Genomic DNA, 23,821 nt, shown 5'->3' with positions numbered 1-23,821 from the left:
CCCATCAAGAGTGTTTCTTTTCTTACAGGCTGCAGCTACAGTGTCAGAGATAGCACAGAGAGCATTGAGACTGCAAGTTGACCTTTTCACTGGTCCAACCTGTGCTTTTGCAGAAGTAACGATGTTCAAATAAATCCCAAGAAGCATGAAAAGCACAATAATATAATGTTAATATGAGTGCTACAATAAGATTCTGGAACATTAAAACTTTGTGTGATGATTACTTGTTATAATGCATAAATGAATAACACTGAATAAGAATGATTAAATGTTTTTAATCCAAACATAATAATTACTTATTTTAAGGCATGAATAAGTAATAAAAACAAGAATGAGTAGAATCAATAAAATCAATGGTTTTGTAAGCAAAACAACTACAAAACAGCAAAAAAAATGTCGCTCAAGGAAAACGTTTCAGAGATGCACATTTCTAAGAATCCAAATTTCAAGATCCAAACTATCACATTTAACAACTTAATTAAAAAATTTCACCACTTTATAGATTTTATAGATAGCCCTCTAGTAAATAACACGTTTTTATCCAAATGCCATTTATAGTGAACTTCTAAGGCTTTTCACTGGTGTGAATCATTACATGCCGAGTTAAATGATATTTTTGACTAAAACATTTTCCACATTTCAGACATAAAAATGGCTTTTCACCAGTATGAATCCTCATGTGCTTATTTAAATTCTGTTTTTGATAAAAACTTTTTCCACAGTTCCCACATGAAAAAGGTTTTTCACCTGTATGAGTTCTCATGTGAGCATTGAGAGAAGATTTACCAGTGAATCTCTTACCACAGTTCAGACATGAAAAAGGTTTTTCACCTGTATGAGTTCTCATGTGAGCATTGAGTAAATATTTGATAGCGAAAGACTTTCCACATTGTACACATGAAAAAGGCTTTTCACTTGTATGAATCTCCATGTGCTGAGTTAATTGCCCTTTTAGACAAAAACTTTTTCCACAGTTCAAACAAGAAAAAGGCTTTTCACCTGTGTGAGTTCTCATGTGAACATAGAGTAAATATTTGATAGCGAAACACTTTCCACATTGTACACATGAAAAAGGCTTTTCACCGGTGTGATTCCTCATGTGCTTAGTTAAATTCTGTTTTTGACTAAAACTTTTTCCACAGTTCCCACATGAAAAAGGCTTTTCACCAGTATGAGTTCTCATGTGAATACCGAGAGAAGATTTAGCAGTAAAACTCTTACCACAGGTTACACATGAAAAAGGTTTTTCACCTGTATGACTCCTCATGTGCTGAGTTAAATGCTGTTTTTGACTAAAACGTTTTCCACAGTTCTCGCATGAAAAAGGTTTTTCACCTGTATGAATCCTCATGTGCTGAGTTAAATGCTGTTTTTGACTAAATGTTTTTCCACAGTTAACACATGACAATGCCTTTTCACCTGTGTGACTCGTCATGTGCTGAGTTAATTTCTGTTTTAGACTAAAACGTTTTCCACAGCTCAGACAAGAAAAAGTCTTTTCACCTTTATGTATTCTCATGTGAACATTTAGAGCAGATCTGATGAAGAAACGCTTTTCACACGTCACACATGAATAAGGCTTTTTACTGGTGTGACTACTCATGTGCCGTATTGCATGATGTTTTCGACTAAAACTTTTTCCACAGGTAAGACATGAAAAAGGCTTTTCACCAGTGTGAATCATCATGTGCTGAATTAAATTCTGTTTTCGACTAAAAATTTTTCCACAGTTCGCACATGGAAAAGGCTTTTCACTGGTGTGACTCCTCATGTGCTGAGTTAAATGTTCTTTTTGACTAAAGCTTTTTCCACATTGTACACAAGAAAAAGGCTTTTCACCGGTGTGAATCCTCATGTGCATAATTAAAGTCCGTTTTAGACTAAAACTTTTTCCACAGTTCTCACATGAAAAAGGCTTTTCACCTGTATGAATCCTCATGTGAACATCGAGATCATATTTGACAGTGAAACCTTTTCCACAGTTAACACATGAAAAAGGCTTTTCACCTGTATGAATCCTCATGTGCGGAGTTAATTGCTCTTTCAATCGAAAACTTTTTCCACAGTTCATACATGAAAAAGGCTTTTCACCTGTGTGAATATTCATGTGCTTAGTTAAAGTCTGTTTTAAACGAAAACATTTTCCACAGGTCACACATGAAAACGGTTTTTCACCAGTGTGAATATTCAAGTGTTCAGTTAAATTCTGTTTTTGACAGAAACATTTTCCACAAGTCAAACATGTAAATGGCTTTTCACCCGTATGAGTTCTCATGTGAGCATCAAAAGCAGATTTGAAAGCAAAACGCTTTTCACAGATGTCACATGAGAAAGGTTTTCTTCTTTCCTGATTTTGGTTCTCAGCTTCAGCAGCTTCCTGGAAGATGTCTTGGTTCCTGTTTGGTTCTGATTCAGTGTGGTCTGTTTGCTCACCAACAGGAACCACCATGCAGGTATCAGTCTCCTGTTTTAACTCAAGCTGTTCTTCAGCCTGACTGCAGTAAACTTCTTTCTCTTCCACTTTTATCTGCTCATGTTTTAGATCCTCCTGCTCTTCTTTTATCTGTTGATCTTCTGGCTCTTCCTGTTTTACCTGCAGAGGTTCTAACTCCTCCTGGTCCAGAGTGGAGCTCTTCTCTTGGTCACATAGCTTCTCCTTATAAACATCATGTAGCAGGTAATCTGGATAAGAAAACAGATAAAAAGAGCAATTGTTAACTTTACTGAAGAACACGAGGAATGACTTTCACCATTCAAGACAGAAATCACGTTGACAAATTCAGCTCGTATTAAAAAAAATATTTATTTATTATGAAATCAGTTATTGTAGGAATTATAGTTTGAGTACAGTTTAACATTTTTAGATATTCACTTTTGGAGTTATTTATTCTTTATTATTCTTACTCCGAATTTTGTTAAAATGTATTCTTAGTTGACTTTATATTTTTGGGGTTTATTCACTGAGTTTATTTCTATGTTCATTTTTTGTTCTTGATATTTACTTTTCTAAGTTAGACAGGCACATTTTCTGCAAGTATAGAAACTGGTATAGGACCAGCATGCACCTGGTTGGGCCTGTGGGGTTTTTTTCAGCAGGGCCAAGTTCAAATCATGGCAGTGGCAGCAATAGCAGCATTTCTGGTAACACCTGCCACAACTTAATAATGGCTTCTAGTTTTGGTGACACAACCCACTGCTGCTGTGTCAGGTGGAATATGAATTATTTTATTTTGAACAAAAACACACAAAAAAAGGTAGACATACATCCGCCACTGATTCGGTGACATATGATCTAATCTCAGTTAAAGTGCCGACTTCAACAGTAGACCTATAATTGCGGTTAACGGTTCAGCAGGGTAAGGAAGTGATAGCTGAGCATTCGGGGAAAAGGAAAAGTGAGACTTTTGGGTGCTGAGCGCAAAAGCACACTGAATAGATGAACTGTGACCACTGAGAGAATGAGCTGGGCTGGTGTTTGTGGTCCAGTTCTCTGTCTCGCAAAATATACCCCCAGCGCGCTCAGCAACAGAGGTTAGGGAGAGATGTGATAGATTGAAATTGGTTTCATCATATATATCTTTGATTAAATTTTTGCAGTTGATTGCTGCTGATGAATGCTGTTTGACTACTCTTATCCAAACATACAATTAAATGAGTATACAAAAACAGTTCTTCATGAACTCTGAAATGAGCTGCAGCTGGATGAAGCACTGACTCTCCTTCTGACAGAAATGCCAACAAAAAGGGGCTCTGACAGAAATCCTGGGCCCCACGACAAAAAATGTAATTCCCCCCCCCCCCCCCCCCCCCCCCCGCCACACACACGCAATTAGTTGTAATAGTCCTTTAGGAATTTCTCCAATCAGAAGCTACAACTGGAAACTAACTTCAGCTTCGTGCCGCCCGTGGTGTCACCGAAGCTGGAAGCTGCAGCTACTAAGCTGTGGCAGGTCCACCGGAAACCGTGGAAGGTTGTGGCAGGAGTCACCGGAAGTGCTGCTACCGCTGCCATGATTTGAACTTTATGAATCTCTCTTTTTTTTTTAAACCAGAGCAGGAGAGGAAGTAGGAAAAAATGAAAAGTTTGATTCCATTTTCTCGATTCATTAATAAGAAAATTTCACAGCATAATTGAGATTTCTGCGTTCATGTGCAGGTTAACAAAACATTTATAAGGGAAGGAAACCGTTACTAAAATGACCCCCATATAGAAAAGCTTCAGACATTTAGACCTTAACCTGCATCCAAACGCTGCTGGTTCCTACCTATTCGGTGTAAGATTATCTGGGGCCTCCGGGAGAAATCCAGCAGTCTGCGATGATCATCCATCTCTTCCTCCGACTTGACGATGATTTCTTTAAACTCTGAATGTTTCTTCAGCAGCAGTTAACGGCTCGTTGATAAACTTTTTAGAAAACTCTCGAACATTCAACGACACCGACATCAGACGCCATCTTCTTTTTTCTCCGCTTCCTCATCGCCCCTCTTCTTCTTCTTCTATTGATTTTATCGGCAGCTTGTGTCCATTATTGCTGCACTACTGCCATCTTGTGGATCTCAATACTTATTCCTCAAATTATATTAATAAGCCGAGTATTTTTTTTAAAGTATTTAAAATAACAAAACTAAACATCTTTCATTTTCCTTCATTACTATTTAACTGAGCAACCACATTCTCAGATTTCAATTTTCTATTAAAACCTGTTTCCATATTCAGTAATCTTCTTTGATTCACATATTTTTATTACTAATAAAAACATGTTCAATCGTTTATCCAGTATTACACCAATTACATAAACCAGTAAGATGTTTCCCCATCTTAGTGCCAATCAAAAAACTATGACCGGTTCTTATTCTATTTATAATTATCTTCTCTTTCCTGTTTATTCATCTAATTCTCATAATATAAACTGTATTTTGTATCCAAATGTCTTCCTTTTTTTTCCCCCCCACCTCATTTTCTATAACTTCTTACTTTTGCCTTCAGATTTAGATCATTTTATTGTCATATCAAAATCTTCTTTTTTAACAGCCTTCTTAGCCAACCTGTCTGATCTTTCATTACCCAAAATACCTACATGAGCAGGACTCTAAAATAATATTACATTTTTGTTTTGTTAGTCTATGATGAACAACCATAACCTAAAATAATATATTTTGGGGATTATTTGTACTTCCGTTTTCAATATACAGTCAACATTGCAGATAATGAATCACTACAAACTATTAGTATCCTCCACCCTTTCTAAGGCTACTAATGTAGCACATAAATCTACTACATATATACTCAAATAATCAGATGTTCTTTATTAAATGTTAATCTTTAATCCAGGAATCACTACTGTAACACTAGAAACTTCATTTTTTAGAGCTTGTGAACCATCAGTATACAATTACAAATAATCATATTTATTCTGTATTCTATTGTAAAATTCTTGGTAAATATCTGTAATATTTCTTTTCCTAATATCTGATAATCTGATTCACCTGTGTGAATCACCATGTGCTGAGTTAAACAATATTTTTTACTAAAATATTTTCCACAGTTCACACATGAAAAAGGCTTTTCACCCATATGAGTTCTCATGTGAGCATCAAAAACAGACTTGAAAGTCAAATCACAGATGACACATGAGAATCACCCAAATTTAATTTAATTTTAATTCTATTTAATTTTGAGACTTTTGTTATTGTTTTTTTTTCTTTATGCATGCAAAAGTTAAAAAAAAACTTGCACAATTTACAATAGTATGCTATGCTATATAGAGAGCACAGCAGAGACAGACTTATAAATGGAAACACAAAAACATTACAGATACACTATAAAATATAATAATAACTAAAACTGCAACAAAGGGATGAATATTTTAGGTTTAACATGTATCGGTGAGCAATTCCATTAACATTTCAGTCCAGTATTCATATATTTCAATATATTTTAGAGATTCCAAATACAATTACAATTTGGATTTTAAAAAAATGTCAAAAACTGGGGATGATCTTCGCTCTCTCTGCTTACGAATAAAGAATTTTGCCAGACAAAATATCAGATTACAACAGAGTTCTAGATTTTTGTTTTTCTACAATACTCCAAAATTTCACACATCTCTAGAAATAGTTTCCGAAAGTGCAATCAGTTGTTTCTCTTGAGTTTAATGTACAATTCTTCTAACCCTTCAAAGGATGTTGTTCGTTTGGTTTTTGTTAAATATATAAAACCAGGATGAACTGATGGCACGTCAAGTCTTATTTTATCTCTTATCCTGGATTCTGTAATCCTACTTTTGTGAATCAGCCTTCTGCTGTTTTCCAATCCTGATTTGGATCATTTCAGTGCAACAAAAAGCAAAGAGAGGAAATCTGTGTGGAGGTGAACTGGTTTTTACAGCACAGTATAAACCAGCAACAGAACCCTCCAGTGCAAATCCAGTAATGGGTTTGCACTATGCACTAGTGCATCCATTACTGCACTATGGTTTAAATGTCATTACTCTCCTGAATCCTAAAATTATTCAATATATGATATTATACTTTACCTTTGTAAGCAATATTATGCAACATTCTGCACTAAAATTCAAATATCCCTGCAATATTCTGCAGTAGCATTCAACAAACACTGCATTTCCACAGGAAATGCCAGTGTTGTAGTTTCTTTTTAAGCCATTAAATACATATCTGCATGTGTAGAGATTAAATTAGTTTCAGCATTAAAAGATAGTCATCTTGAATAAGACAGCTGCAGCAAAAAAAAGACAAAAATAATACAAGACAAGATACACTCCAAATTATTGTAGACAATAATCACTTGTACAATCAAGAATAATAAATGCATTTTAAAAAGTGAGTGAATATTAAATTTTTTGTTCAGTTCAAAGGTATTTTAACTGATTTGAAAAGCTTTTACATAAAGGCTGGTTAATATTTGAAACAAATAACAGCATCAATTTCTATCTAGTTTTGCTTTAAACACATCAAAGATTTTTCTGTATATAAATATTTGAGAATGCAAAGCCATTAAGGAAAAATTATGATTAGTGCCCAACAGCACATTATATTTTTGATTATAAATGTATTAAAGTAAATCCCATCGACCCACGTCCATCTCCGATCAAACTCTCTTAATGTCTCCCATATTGAATGGAGACGCCTTTCAGGGATGCAGAAGGACAACAGCAAATAGATCAATATTTGTGTATCGGAGGCTCCATAGACAGTTTTAAAGCATGAACCTTTGCCAGCAAAAAAAAACAAAATATCACTCAAGGAAAAAGTTTCAGGGATGCACATCTCTAAGCATCCAAATGTTCAAGATTCAAAATATCACATTTAATAAATTACACAATTTCTCCATTTTATAGAAAAGAAAGCCCTTCTTTCTATAACTTTAATTTTTATAGAAAATTACTCTTATAGTAACTTTAACACAGCTCATACATGAAAAACACTTCTACGGCTTTTCACCTGTGTGACTCCTCATGTGCCAATTAATATGATGTTTTAGACGAAAACACTTTCCACAGATGACACACACAAAAGGCTTTGCACCTGCGTGAATCATCATGTGCTTAGTCAAAACGTGTTTTCTACTAAAACATTTTCCACAGGTCTCGCATGAAAACGGCTTTTCATCCGTATGAGTTGTCATGTGAGCATTGAGAAAACACTTGAGAACAAAACGCTTTTCACACATCCCACACACAAAAGGCTTCTCGCCTGTGTGAATCTTCATGTGCTGAGTTAAATGGCTTTTTACACGAAAACTTTTTCCACAGGTCCCACATGAGAAGGGGTGTTCACCGGTGTGAATCGTCACATGCTTAGTTAATTGCGCTTTTTGACGAAAACATTTTCCACAGTTCACACACGAAAAAGGCTTTTCCCCTGTGTGAATCGTCATGTGCTGAGTTAAAAAACTTTTTAGACGAAAACGTTTTCCACAGGACACGCATGAAAACGGCTTGTCACCAGTGTGAATCTTCATGTGATCAGTTAAAGACTGTTTCTTACAAAAACCCTGTCCACAAGTCACACACAGAAAAGGCTTTTCACCGGTGTGAGTCCTCATGTGGTCAGTTAAATTCCGTCTTTGAGGAAAGCTTTTACCACAGGTCCCACAGGAAAATGGCTTTTCACCAGTATGAGTTCTCATGTGAACACTGAGAGTAGATCTTAAAGCGAAACGCCTTTCACAAGTCACACACATGAACGGCTTTTCACCTTTGTGAATCCCAATGTGCTGAGTTAAAAGCGGTTTTCGATGAAAACATTTACCACAGGTCTCACATGAAAACGGCTTTTCGCCTGTGTGAATTATCATGTGCTGAGTTAATTGAGATTCTTCTCTAAAACATTTTTTACAGTTGACACATAAAAACGGTTTTTTACCGGTGTGAATCACCACGTGACAAGTTAAAGTACGTTTGTCACAAAAACTTTTGCCACAGGTCCCGCATGAAAATGGCTTTTCACCCGTATGAGTTCTCATGTGAACATCGAGAGAATGTTTAACAGTGAAACACTTTCCACAGGTCCCACAGGAAAATGGCTTTTCACCCGTATGAGTTCTCATGTGAACATCGAGAGTAGATCTTGAAGCGAAACGCCTTTCACAAGTCACACACATGAAAGGCTTTTCACCTGTGTGAATCGCAATGTGCTGAGTGAAAAGCTGTTTTCGATGAAAACATTTACCACAGGTCTCACATGAAAATGGCTTTTCACCTGTGTGAATCCTCATGTGCTGAGTTAATTGAGATTTTACCTTATAACGTTGTTCACAGTTCACACATGAAAACGGCCTTTCACCAGTATGAGTTCTCATGTGAGCAACAAAGCCAGATTTGAAAGGAAATCGCTTTTTACAGGTGACGCATGAGAAAGGTTTTCTTCTTTTCCGATCTTGGTTCTCAGCTTCAGCAGCTTCCTGGACGACCACTTTGTCATCTTGGTTAACCTGCAGAGGTTCCAACTCCTCCTTTTCCAGAGTGGAGCTCCTCTCCTGGCTGTGAACTTTATGCTCCAAGCAATCTGGACAAGAAAACAGAAAACAGAGGAATTGTTAACTTTATTGTTGACCTGAATAAACATACCATTTATTAAAGTAAATGATAAACACTTTTAGCGTGTCAGACTGAAATGAACAAAACAACGCACTTGAAAACTCAAGAGTGCAGACAGATCATTTGACATTTAGAAAATTATCAGATGACCAGATTTCATAAATTATTTGTTATTTATTATGAAATCATTTAGTGTTCATTAATGATATTTAAAAGTAAATGCTATTTTTAGATCTTACTTATTTTTGAGCTATTCTTTAGTTTTATTACTTTGAAATATGTTAACATTTATTTTTTGTCCACTGTATATTTTGGGGGTTTATTTGCAGTTTATTTGTATGTTGCCAATTAGTTATTTTATGCATTTCTTTAGAACTGTGGGTCCATTTTCTATAATTACAGGGACTGGCATAAGACCAGCATGCAGTATGTTGGGCTTGTGGATTTCAATCAGAGACGGAGAGGCAGCAGGAAACAGTGAAAAGTTTGATCTTCGTTATTTGCCTGGAAACTGGAAAAAATAAATCATAAAAACAACCTTCAAGTTTTTTGGACATTGGACTTCTTTTGCGTCACCTTAGGGCAGCAGTGGCTTGTTGACTGGGCTTTTCTAAGATATTATAAGATCTTAGACTAAGTAAACCGATAAATAAATTAAATGTCGATCTAAGACTTTATAAGATGTTTTGACGAACAATCGGCACTACAATTTATTTAATACAAATCATTATTCAATTTTACAACTACCAACACCAATATTATTTTTTATGCTTCTTACTTTACTAGTCTTGCGATCCACTGTTCATAACTCTCCTGTTTTTGAAAACAAGTCTCGGTAGTTACACAAGTGGGAGAGATTTAAAAAAAAAGGAATTACAGCCAGTAGTACAGCTGAGGTATATCTTCTCTATATATAAATAAGCGATTTTCACAGCATTGTTGTGATGTCTGCATTCATTTGTCTGTTAACAAAACATTATACAGGAACAGTTACTAAAAGATAATAACCTATTTTTTTTCCCTGCCGGTGGGATTGAAGGGGTTAAGCCAGGGATGGGCAACTCCAGGCCTCCAGGGCCAGTTTTCTGCAACTTTTAGATGTGTCTCTACTTCAACACACCTGAGTCATATAAAGAGGTCGTTAGCAGAACTTGACTGCACTTAGGAGGTGATTCAGCTGTTGGATTCAAGTGTGTTGGACCAGGGAGACGAATAAGAGATGCATAACATCGGCCCTGGAGGACAAGGATTGCCCAATCCCTGGTTAAGACCTTAAACTGCATCCAAACGCTCAGGTTTCCTACCTATTCGGTGTAAAATTATCTGGGGGGATCGGGAAAAATCCAGCAGTCTGCGCGGATCATCCATCTCTTCCTCCTATTTGACGATTATTTCTTTAAATTGTTATTGTTCCTTCAGTTAGCAGCTTGTTCATAAACTCCTCTAAACTGGATTGAAGTCTTTTTCTTCTTCGTCGTCGTTTTCTTGATGGCTGGCAAAAAACTTTAAGTAGTATTACCGCCACCTACTGATATGGAGTGTAGCTCGTTTGAAGACATTTTTAAAAAACGGGCCGTGGCCCGGTGCGCGACAGGCCATGCGCTTCTCGGCATAACACCGGGTCCAAACGCTGGTGGTTCCTACCTATTCGGTGTAAGATTATCTGGGGCCTCCGGGAGAAATCCAGCAGTCTGCGATGATCATCCATCTCTTCCTCCGACTTGACGATGATTTCTTTAAATAGTCGTCAACAGGAGTTAACTGCTCGTATATAAACTTGTTTAAAGAAACACTCGAAAACTCAGCAAAGCAGACTATACACCATCTTTTCTTTTTCTCCTTCTTCTACTTATTTTTCTCCTATTTCTCCTTCCTTCTCTTCTTTTTTTGGGGATTTTATGACTGTCGCCTTTCATATTGTTGCATTACTGTCACCTTCTGGATAATATGATCATCACATCTAAAAATTTCTCATATATTGCTTTGAAGGACGCTTAAATTAAACAAATACAATATTAGTATTGCAGTTCTCTGCAAATCTATTCATCCATCCATTTTCTTTGCACCTTTGTCCCTAGTGGAGCTGGGAGGGGTGCTGGTGTTGGTGCTGGTGCTGGTGTTGGTGCTGGTGCCCATCTCCAGCCAGACATTTCAGGCGAGAGGCGAGGTCACCCTGGACAGGTCGCCAGCGTGTCTCTGCAAATTCAGGGGTCATATAGTCCTCTGACTCATATTTTCTACATCCTGCAACATGTTTCACTTTTACAGTTTATTTATAACTCCACCAAATAAGAAGATCAAGAAATTCAAAATCTACACATAATTATTTCTTAAACCTGAGATATTCATCTGCTCCTTGTACACTCATATTTATTCTGACAACTGTATAAATGTAGTGTTGATGCATTATTGCTCAGACTGGAACACTTTTAACTTTTTTATCAACATTAGCTTTTTTTATAGCCTAATTTTGCTGGTTTGGGGGAGTTGCAGGCCATCTGGGGGTCTGTGGCCCTCTTTGGTGACTCTGGGGATGACTTCTAGCGTTTAGAGGAGAGTGCAGTTGTAGCCGCGGTGGTGCTCCTGGGGTTCCACGCTCAGATCTCTGTAGCTCCAATCTTTCATGTCTGTGGCTCCCTACACCCATTATTGAACATTTTATGGAGAAACCTTATTTACACAAGCACACTCACACAGAGATTAGCTTGCAGTGTGTTCAGATACAGTACGTTGGGCTGCAAATGTCAAGCACATTTTGTATGAACCAGTTCCATTCACTTTCCAGTTATGTGCTATTTTTAGTTTGTGGTGAATCTTGGATTTCTTTTAAAGTACAAATGTACACTCAACTATCCTAGTAGATTCTATTTATGATAAAAAAAAAACTACAAAATGTCTCTATTCAACAAGAATAATTCAAATCAATCCCTCAAGTCTAATCTTGTGAGAATGTTCTGGAAGGGAGTCCATGTCTGGTCATTACAAAGCATACCATACATGGGGAATACTTCTACGTATGACTCCTCAAATGTTCAGCTATCTGATGTTTTAGATCAATGTTTCTCAAACGTTTTCAGGCTGAGGACCACTTAACCCATTTAGCAAACAGTCAGAGGACTACCTAACCTGACATTGCCCCCACAATCATACATCTTAATATCTGATATCAGCTGCAAGCTGAAATGAAAATATTAGACTCTTAATTCACATATTATTGTTTTCTTTGTTCATCACAATGAGAAGAGTGGTGCTGTTTGGTAAATGTGACTGGCCACCAGAAAGCCATGAACAGGTCTACTTGTTCATTTTGAATTATTCACTGATTCTGAAAGTGTCTAAACTTTCCAAAGGTGTCAAACAAATGGAAATAAAGAAGTTGTTCTTTACCACCAAGTGTTGTGTGCATTAATAACATTTAGGGCTATTTGTGATTTAGAAGCACAATTAAAGAAAAATAGACTTGAGTTGCTTTGACAGAAACAAAAAACTATTTTCTGCACCATTGAATATTAACCAGCTTCTAGCAATTGTATTTATTTATTGTATTTCTTTAATATTTTTCAATTAAATAAAAATAACAATAGCTGTTGACCTATTCATTACAAAGCAAAGTCATAAAAAACAAAGAACAGTTCTGACTAACTGGAGCAATTCCAGCCGCTAACCGTTCAGGAGAATCCAATTGCCAGTGAACGTCACATCAACACTTAGCAGCTGTAACTCGGCTTCGTCTGGTCATATAATATACCTGGAGTTGTTTTCTTTCCATCGGTATCTGCAGCTTTTCTTTTGAGTAACCCGGTTTTAAGCCATTATTTTTTAAGACAATCCTTCGGTAAGCTAGCCGTAGCGTCACGGCACGGCAGATAAACAGTTGTTTACATGCAGTACCTCGCGGACCACTGGGGGGCGCCTGCAGAACACCAGTTTGAGAAAGATTGTTTTAGACAAAAACACTTTCCACAGAAAATGGCTTTTCACCAGTATAAATCAACATGTGCTCAGTTGAATAATGTTTTCGACTAAAACTTTTTCCACAGGTCACACATGAAAATGGGTTTAGGGCATCTGGGGGTCTGTGGCCCTCATCTGGAGAGGGTCATTGGTGACTGCGGATGACTTCTACCAGCCGCATATGATGCGTTTAGAGGAGAGTGCAGTTGTTCCAATCTCCTTCATGTTATTACAACTAAGACGGGAGAAAAAGTCATTTATGGAAATCAGTCACACATACTTTGAACAATCAATGCATGAAAATTAGTTTGTGAAGAATCTTGAACTTTCTTTAAAGTACGAATGAATTTCATTTAATTTGAAAATATTTTAAATAGGTACAGTAAGACTGGGTAATATAACTTGAACTAACTGACAGCGTCAGTTTCAATCTCATCTTGCTTTACAGACAAACCTATCACAATTATATTTTGTATAGATTCATTAAAAACAATCACGCATTCCAGTACGTTCCATTTTTTCTTAAAAAAAAAAACAACTATAAACGTAACCCCCAAAAAATGTCTCCAGTGTACAGAATAATAAAAGTCAATCCTGCTAGTCCAATCTCATTAGGATGTTCTGGCAGGGAGTCCATGTCCGGTCAGACTCTGTTAACTGTACTAAACATTACTAAAATGAACAATTTTCCCTCAGAATGATAACAGCTCATAGATTCATGTTTCTCTTTTGGATTCTCCACAGATTTTCAGTTTTTAAGAATTTTGCGCTACAGAATATGCCAGCAAAGAAAAAAATTCAGGGTTGCTCATCACTAAGTAGGTGACACAAGTCATACAAGGAAAATACTTCTACAACTTTTCACCTAAGTGGCTCCTCATGTGGAGAGTTAAGTCGTATTTTTGACGATAACTTTTTCCACAGGTCACACATGAAAAAGGCTTTTCACCAGTGTGAATCCTCATGTGCCGAGTTAAATGCTGTTTTTGACGAAATTTTTTTCCACAGATCCCACATGAAAACGGCATTTCATCTGTATGAATTCTCATGTGAACACTGACAGACAATTTGAAAGTGAAACGCTTTCCACAGGTCACACATGAAAACGGCTTTTCACCTGTATGACTCATCATATGCTTACTTAAACTACGTTTTTGACAAAAACATTTTCCACAGGTCCCACATGAAAACGGCTTTTCACCAGTGTGAATCCTCATGTGCTCAGTTAAACCTTGTTTTTGACTAAAACCTTTTCCACAGTTAACACATGAAAAAGAGTTTTCACCTGCGTGAACCGTCATGTGCTGAGTTAAAAAACGTTTCTGACTAAATTTCTTTCCACAGGTCACGCATGAAAAAGGCATTTCACCTGTATGACTCCTCATGTGGTCAATTAAACTATGTTTTTGACAAAAACCCTTTCCACAGGTCCCACATGAAAACGGCTTTTCACCTGTGTGACTCCTCATGTGCTGGGTTAAACTATGTTTTTGACAAAAACACTTCCCACAGGTCGCACAAGAAAATGGCTTTTCACCGGTGTGAGTCCTCAGATGTTGAGTTAAATCCTGTTTTTGACAAAAACCTTTTCCACAGTTCACACATGAAAATGGCTTTTCACCGGTGTGAATCCTTATGTGCTTAGTTAAATCTTGTTTTTGATAAAAACCTTTACCACAGGTTACACATGAAAACGGCTTTTCACCGGTGTGAATCCTTATGTGCTTAGTTAAATTCTGTTTATGACTAAAACTTTTTCCACAGTTCACACATGAAAACGGCTTTATACCCGTATGAGTTCTCATGTGAGGCTCAAAAGCAGATTTGAAAAAGAAACGTTTTTCACAGATGACACATGAGAAAGGCTTTCTTCTTTCCTGATTTTGGTTCTTAGCTTCAGCTGCTTCCTGGAAGATGTCTTGTTTCTTGTTTGGTTCTGATTCAATGTGGTTTGTTTGCTCATGAACAGGAACCACCATGCAGGTATCAGTCTCTTGTTTTAGCTCAAGCTGCTGACTGTTGTAATCTTCTTTCTCATCCACTTTTATCTGCTGATGTTCTAGTACCTCCTGCTCTTCTTTTATCTGCTGATGTTCTAGAACCTCGTGCTCTTCTTTTATCTGCTGATGTTCTAGTACCTCCTGCTCTTCTTTTATCTGCTGATGTTCTAGAACCTCCTGCTCTTCTTTTATCTGCTGATGTTCCAGAACCTCCTGCTCTTCTTTTATCTGCTGATGTTCCAGAACCTCCTGCTCTTCTTTTATCTGCTGATGTTCCAGAACCTCCTGCTCTTCTTTTATCTGCTGATGTTCTAGAACCTCCTGCTCTTCTTTAATCTGCAGATTTTCAGGCCATTCCTGATCTTGTTTCACCTGCAGAGGTTCTAACTCGTCCTTGTCCAGAGTGAAACTCCTCTCCTGGTTACATATCTGCTCCTCAGAAACGTTATGTTGCAGGCAATCTGGGCAAGAAAACACAGAAAAACAAAGAATGGTTTACTTTATTAAAGTAAATGAGAAAGGAATTTCATTTAGTAGTGAAATCACCAGATATACTATTGTTCCCCGATTGCACTATTCTGACTGATTGCTGATTACAGATTTTAAAAGGTCTGACCTGCCGATTCCTATTTTGACCGATACATTTTTTATTTGAAATGTTGCTAAATACGGCAAGAAAGTCACTCAGTTGGCAACAGTGAGGGGACTATTAACTGCAAATGTGCAGATATGACCTGGTGGGGCACTACATTTTTTTTTATTTGTTATGAAATTATGAATTGTAGGCATTATTGTTATTATTTAAGAGAACATTTTATTATTGTAAAGTTTTTTTCAAGTTATTATTATATTTTACAACTACTATTATTACTATCACTATTTCATGCTGCCTATTTCACTAGTCGTGCACTGCATTGTGTCTACCCTGGCTTGAGAAGTATTCATACCCCTTGAACTTTTCCATATTTTGTCGCATTCTGACCACACACATAAATATATTTCTCTGGAAATGTATGTTTAAGACCAACATATAGTAAGGTCAGGTCATTTCATTTATATAGCACATTTTCAGCAACAAGGCATTTCAATGTGCTTTGCATGAATTAGAGGAAATACAGACAAAACAACAACAACAAAAGCAAAAGAAAAACAAAAATACTCTGGAATTTATAAACTAATAGAAGTTTCTCTGGATCTCTTGATAGTTCTAACTAAATGGTTTGATTCCTGCTCTGGGTTGAGTGAAGAATAAAACAAAATGTTCCTCTGGCGGGTTGCTGGATAATAAGAATAAGTGCTCTAGAATTTATAAACTAATAGGACTTTCTCTGGCTCTCTGCTTTGTTCTAACTAACAAGAATAAGAGTAAGTAGGACGAAATGACAACATTGGGAAGGATCTGGCACATATAGTAAGATAAGGATTAAACATGGAGCGAATGAAAGACAGTGACAATCAAGAAGTGTGTTTATATGTTGATTTGGAGTGCGAATGCAATTAGTCTGTGAACCCTGTACAGCCAGCTCTCCCAGGCAAACGTCTCTGATATGATGGTGTTATCTGGGAGTAGTGATGGACTCTGACCTGAACCTCCAGAGCCACATAAAGACAGTTACAAAGTCGGCCTTCTATCACCTGAAGAACATTTCCAGGATTAAAGGACTAATGTCTCAGCAAAATCTAGAGAAACTCATCCATGCATTCATCTTCAGTCGTATTGATTATTGCAACAGCGTCTTCACAGGTCTGTCCAACAAATCAATCAAACAGCTGCAGCTGATACAGAACGCTGCTGCTCACGTTCTCACTAAAACCATGAAGATAGAGCACATAACACCAGTTTTAAAGTCCCTCCACTGGCTCCCTGTAGCTCAAAGAATAGACTTTAAAATACTGTTGTTAGTTTATAAATCACTGAACGGCTTAGCACCACAATACATTAAAGATCTGCTGTTGTTGTATCAACCTTCCAGATGTCTCAGGTCTTCTGGTTCTGGTTCTGGTCTGCATCCCCAGAACCAGAACCAAACGAGGAGAAGCAGCTTTCAGCATCTATGCACCACAAATTTGGAACAAACTTCCAGAAAACTGTAAAACAGCTGAAACACTGACTTCTTTTAAATCTCAACTGAAAACCCACCTGTTTAGAATTGCATTTGAAATGTAATCAATTACAAATTTATTGATGTAACTTGACTTAATGATTGATTCTATATTGCATTGTGATTCTGTGTTTGTAATGATGTAAAGCACATTGAAATGTCTTGCTGCTGAAATGTGCTATACAAATAAAATTTGATTGATTGATTGATTATCTAAGAGCAAGTCCTTGGAAGTGCTCTGCTCAACAGTCGCACGGATGTCGTCAGGAAAGGAGCAAGGTGGGAAGGAGCATACGGCAAAGATGGGTAGGGAGGGCGCAAAGAAAAAAAGTGTAAGGCTTCACCGAGAACCAGAGTGCTTGTTTACAACTGTGAAGTAACGCTGACCTTGGGAACTTTCACTGAGACATTCAAACACAAGGGCATCAAACTCATTTCATTTTGGGCCATATTAAAAATCTGAATGTGGGACGTACTGTGGTGGCGCAGGGCGGTAGCAAGCCCCACGTTTGGAGGCCTTAGTTGATCAAATTTTCTCCAAGAGAAAACTGGGCGCAGGAGACACTCTGTTGTTTTATAACAGCTTGATATAGAGGATGCTCATGGTAGTCCATAATGTTCTTTATGTGATGAAGAATTCTTTGCACCATAATTTTCAGAGGGTCCAGAGTATCTGGCTTGTTAGCCAATTTTGATCAATGGAAGAGTTGGTCTGAACATCCTCCTTCTATTCCCTCAGTTTTGGTCCTTTATCTGGCTCTCTGTCTCCCTCTGGACACAACCAGAGGGATACACCCTGGATTTATTCATGATAACAGGATTTCTGCTGTTTGGAGCTTGCAAATAACTGGCTTATCCACAAATTAATGACGGACTTGACCAAACTAGTGAACACTCAGACTATTGGTGTGGACAGAGACACAAGTTGGATGTGAGTCTTGCTGAGACTCGCAGCCCAGCTGAGGACTCAAACTCCCTAATGGAATGGAATCGATCTTGGAGACGTTGCCTGACCTAAGACATTCTATATCTGAATGGGCTTTTCCCGTGTTGCCTTGGAAGGGCTGCATTTTTCCAATCTCCTTGAAGATATGTAAACATAACGCTCCTTCCCACCTCACCCCCTCCTGTTATCCATGCAGCTGTGGAGCTGAGTGCTCCCAAGGACATTCTTTGATAACATCTGATCTGACTTCTGCCGGGAGGCTGAGCAACGTAGTTTCATGGCCCTGTGATGTCACCGCCTTCACTCATGTCTTTGTTTTGTCCTTTGTTTTGTCTGAATGTTGCCATGTGACCTAATGTGTCCTTTTCTCTTTTTATTTTATTTTGTCAGAAACTGTGGAGTACTCACTTTTAACCCAGAAAAGGAATTTGAACAAACTTGGAATCCAGAAAAACTACCTTAGCAACTACTTTTTAGAGTCCTATTCTTGCAAAACAGAAAATTAATTAGACCAGCGCATACTTACTTACTTATACTAATCTGCCAACCCTTAATAGGAGTATGTGGTTTATTTGCTTTGGATCAACATTTTTAGGTTTTTAACAACATTAAAACAATCTTCATGGTTTTTTGCACATTAAACTTCTTTTACCTTCGTACGAAGCATCACCTCAATGCAGCAGTGGTTTGTTGATTGGGCTTTTCTAACATATTTGCTTTGACAAACAGTCGCTACTACAATTTATTTATTACAAATTAAAGGAGGAAAAGCCATAAAAAAGGTGATTTTTTCTCTCTACATCAATAAGTCATTCCCACAGCGTAGTTGTGATGTTTGCGTTCATTTATCTGATATCAAAACATTCATACAGGAGGGGAACAGTTGCTAAAATGATCCTCATACACAAAGCTTCATACATTTAGACCTTAGCCTGAATCCAAACGCTGGTGGTTCCTACCTATTCGGTGTAAGATTATCTGGGGCCTCCGGGAGAAATCCAGCAGTCTGCGATGATCATCCATCTCTTCCTCGGATTTGACGATGATTTCTTTAAACTCTGTCGATGTTTCTTCAGCAGGATTAACTGATCATTGAGAAACTCGTTTAGACAAAACTCTCAACAGCTCAACAACTTCTTATTTGCGCCATCTTGTTGTTCTTCCTCCTATTCTTCTTCTTTAGGATTTTATGACTGTCGGCATTCACATTGTTGCATTACCGCCCCCTTCTGGATAATAGGAGCGGGTGACGTGTCTTGGCCAAGGACCATCTACTGGGATGAAACATAAGGCGGTAAACATGCTAAAGAAAAACTCAAAACTTTTAAATGAAACATTACATTACATTCTAAGACATTAGTATAACTTAGATCTATCTAAATACACATAAACCATTTCAATGTAAAAAGACAGTAAAATGTAAGAGAAAACAGCTCAGCAGGAAAGACCAAAATATTATTACAATTAAGTTGAGAGAATCGGCAAATTATTGTGGTTAAGGTGTCGACGCCTCAAGGCTGCAGGTGTTCCATCTGTGACCTATTTGTCAGAAACTGCCTGAACTTCTTGTCTTTTTCTATTCTTGTATGTTCAAGGAACTCAGCCATAGGCTGTGTGGTCAACTCTGTATAAGAGGAAGCCCTGAGCGACAGAGAACTCAGAGACTCCTTTGACACTCGTGTGTGTTCACTCTTGACGCTCACTGTGTGTTAATGGGATTTTCTCCAATTGCAATTGCTGTAATAAACTTGTACTTTTGCTCTGATGTCTGCCTCCTAGATTGATGTTGCTTTAACAACCCCTTGAACTTTTCCATATTTTGTCACATAATAAATGCATACGTAAATATATTACATTGGAATTTTATGTGAATAAGCAACATAAAGTGGGATACAATTGTGAAGTAATACTGATCATGTGAACTTTGACTGGGCCATTCTAACACATGAATATGTTTTGTTTTAAACCATCGCATTGTAGCCCTGACTTCATGTTTAGGGTGGTTGTCGAGCTGGAAGGTGAACCTCCGCTCTGCTGTATTTTTTCCGTTTTCAAATGTCACTCTCTGTAGTTATAAAGAGGGAAAAGACATGAAGAAAAAAAAGCACAACGGAGGTCAGTGGCTCCCAGACGCGTGCAGAGGGGGGGCTTTAGGGGCCTTGAGTCCCTGCCCCTTTTATCCTTGATGCCAGTAGTGCCCTTTTTGAGTTTTTTTTATTATTATTATTTTTAATCTGTATGTCAGAAGGCCTGTTTGCGCCCCTCAGCAATAATATTTAGCTAAGTATAATAATTTAGCAAAAATAAACTAGTCTGGCTGCCCTCAGTCTAATAATGACTCTCAGAGCCTCCATGTTGTTCAGACTCCGGGTCCATGGTGAGGAGGAGGCAGATCTGTGTCCTCTAACTATCAAATTATGGGCAAGAATATTTTTTCATACACTGGTTTGTGAATTAAAATGTAGGTCTGATGTTGACGTTAGAAAAACTGTTTCTATTTATATTTTTATAATCGTCCTTGTAATAGCGGGACAAAACCCGCCTCGCCCCTAAACTCAGAAATGCTGCAGAGAAACTTCTGACTTTAACTTCATCATTCTGCTCAAGGCCCGGTTCGCTACAGGCAGCTTGAGTCGGTCCACCGACAGATAGAAAGAATGTCTGTCTTTATATCAGACATCCTGGTATAAGACATGGTACTGCGAGTCACGACGCAGCTCACAGCCCCGGTACCACCTGGTACCACCTGGTACCACCTGGTACCACCCGCTGACTGTTCGCTCTGCTTCTCCTTAACGTTTCTACTAGGTGGGTTAAAGCTGCTGCTGACGGGATCTGGCTGGAGGTTCGCGGCTGTAAATAGAACTTATTGCAGAACCTCAAGTGTTAAAGGAAGATTCGGCCCATTTAGAGTTCATAAAATAAACATCAGAGAAAATATTGTAGCAATAATTAGAACCGCAGCAAAAAGCCAAACATGCCACAATGAAATGAATCAAAATGTCTCCAAAGCATCGGGGGACTGACATGGGGGCCACCTGGGGGATTCCAGGTAGATTCCAGGTAGATTCCAGGTAGATTCAAGAGATGCGCATCGCAGCAGCTGTTCCTCCAGGGCCAGCCCAAGGTAATATGGGGCCTTAGACAGAACCCTCCTCCCTCCGGAACCCGTCCTACTAAGAACCTCAGCATCACTAACATGTTTAAATATAGATAAGGTGAATCTGTGAGAGGGAGACCAGGTTTATTGGCAGAGTTTAAAATCAATCACTGATTATTGGTTATTTGCTATGATGTATTTGTGAACAAACCCAATTCAAACACAAAGATTACACCATATTGTAGCCATGGTAACACAACAATCAAACTATCAAGATGATTCTTTAAACTTTTAAAAAGTAAAATTCCTAACTAAATCCTAAATGTACAATTTATTTTTCTCAGCTGAAAGCATTAAATAAAATGTAATAACATTGTCATTCTCTATAAATGATGCTACAGGTTTAGATCTGTGGTCTGTGTTACAATTAAACCATTTCTTGGAGGCCCCTGAGTGTCTGGAGGCCCCTGAATTTCTGGAGGCCCCTGAGTGTCTGGAGGCCCCTGAATGTCTGGAGGCCCCTGAGTGTCTGGAGGCCGCTGAATGTCTGGAGGCCCATGAGTTTCTGGAGGCCCCTGAGTGTCTGGAGGCCCCTGAGTTTCTGGAGGCCCCTAAGTTTCTGGAGGCCCCTGAGTGTCTGGAGGCCCTAAGTGTCTGGAGGCCCCTGAGTGTCTGGAGGCCCCTAAGTGTCTGGAGGCCCCTGAGTGTCTGGAGGCCCCTGAATGGCCCCTACTAGCAGCTACTGAGTTTTTTTTGCCTTGAAATCTCAGTCCTATAATTCTAGGTCTCAGAGTTGCTAACATCAAACTATTATATAGAGTTAAACCCTTTGAGCTTTTTGGATCTATAAATCAGTCTGCAGCCAGGTTGTTCTAGAGGTTAAATAGATATTATTAGGGCTTCATTAGTAAAATGGCAGCAAATTAGCTTATTTTAAAACTTTATAACCTTTGACCTTCTCTCCTCTGGTCTGTTTAACAGCTACAGTCTCAGATCAGCTCAGCCCTCCAGGACTGTCAGCAGCAGAAACAGAAACTTTATACCTGTTGGGGAAAATATAGACTATATTTGCTTTGCATTTCCCCGCATGATGGCAATGATATAGTAGGATCCAATTAGATTCTTGATTAATATGGGTTGTTGCTATGTTGTAGTACAGAGTTTTTGTTCAATGTGCCCCTTTTTTAAATTTGAGCCCCTGCCCCTCCAAAGGTCTCTGCACGGCCCTGCTGGCTCCATTTTCCCTCTACACAAGTATGCTGTTTTCACAATTGTGACGTCTCCGTTCATTTGCTATAAGCAAAATATTTACAGAACAGTTACTAAAACGATGCTCAAACAGAAAGGTGCAGACATTTAGACCTTAACCTGAATCCAAACGCTGGTGGTTCCTACCTATTCGACGTTAAGATTATCTGGGGAGTCTGGGAGAAATACAGCAGTCTGCATTGATCATCCATCTCTTCCTCCGACTTAACGGGGATTTTTTTGAAAGTCTGTGAATGTTTCTTCAGCAGCAGTTAACTGCTTGTAGATAAACTCATTTAACCTGGACTGAAGATATTTCTAGAGAAACTCGGACATTCAAGTCATTGCATTATTGTATGGATAACATGATGTTCACATCTAAAGATTTCTCATACACTTGTCTCTGAAAAACATAAAATCTTTTCATAGTAATAATAGAAGACAGCTGAAGGAGAAAAGAGAAAAATACAACTAAGACAAAAGACACACCAAATAATAGGAGACAATAATAATCAACCATACTTTATTACATTTTCTATAAAGTAAAAAAGGTTTTTTTAATTATTATTCATAATGCTTTTACATAGGAAGAATTAGACTGGTTAATATAATTTGAAACAAATAACAGTATCAGTTAAAATCTCATTTTACTTGCTGAACTTACTTCCTCTTTTTCCAGGAAACCTACTCTTCCTGTTTCATGACTCTCTGTCTGACTATGATTTCTTATGATTAGACAAAAAAAGTAGAATTAAAGCAAAGTTTGCAGGAGACAAAAACAACACACACAACCAGATTTATTTTATTGACATTCAAGTCTACTGTTGGGGCCTAGATGTCACTTGAGTGATTCATTTTAAAGATAACTTTATTTATTATTACTGTTAAACTTAAATCTCCAGCATGGGGAAGTGGGATGAGCTCGGGTTTTCTTGACAATAGGTAGAATTAGACTGGTTAATATAATTTGAAACAAATAACAGTATCAGTTACAATCTCATTTTACTTGAAAGTCAAACCTATCAAAGATGTTTTTTTGTTTAAAGATCATTTTGAGAATGCACAACCATTAAAGAAAATTTACAACACATTGTATTTTTGATTATAAATGTATTAAAGTAAATAATATCCACCCACCCACTCTATCTCTGTACAGGGTAGAAGAATACAAATCAATCCCTCAAGTCCAATCATGTGAGAATGTTCTGGAAGGGAGTCCATGTCCGGTCAGACTCTGTTAATGCATGAAATAGTCAGTGGGCCCCCAAGCCTCTTCATCTATCAGCATCAGTACTGGCACTCCTCAGGGCTGTGTGCTGAGCCCTCTGCTCTTCACGTTGTGCACACACAACATACAGTTTGACATAAACAGTATGTTAATACAATAACATACAGTTTATCATTATTGTTTT

General features: G+C 37.8%; 1 protein-coding gene across 1 annotated transcript; it reads right to left on the bottom strand.

The window, feature by feature from the left end:
* Positions 1 to 255: 255 nt before the first annotated feature.
* Positions 256 to 10,526, bottom strand: LOC106700114 (zinc finger protein 585A-like). The gene is made up of 5 exons (XM_023345300.1): positions 10,364 to 10,526; positions 7,452 to 9,027; positions 6,672 to 6,675; positions 4,266 to 4,329; positions 256 to 2,682 (listed from the first exon to the last, which is right to left on the bottom strand). Exons 1-5 carry the CDS (start codon positions 10,425 to 10,427, stop codon positions 566 to 568), a joined length of 3,825 nt encoding a protein of 1,274 aa, XP_023201068.1. The 5' UTR covers positions 10,428 to 10,526; the 3' UTR covers positions 256 to 565.
* Between the last annotated feature and the right edge of the window lie 13,295 nt (positions 10,527 to 23,821).

Source organism: Xiphophorus maculatus, chromosome 13 (assembly GCF_002775205.1).
Source record: "Xiphophorus maculatus strain JP 163 A chromosome 13, X_maculatus-5.0-male, whole genome shotgun sequence".
Lineage (NCBI taxonomy): Eukaryota > Metazoa > Chordata > Actinopteri > Cyprinodontiformes > Poeciliidae > Xiphophorus > Xiphophorus maculatus.
The sequence above is the reverse complement of the archived record's forward strand: the minus strand, read 5'-3'. Positions and strand labels throughout refer to the sequence as shown.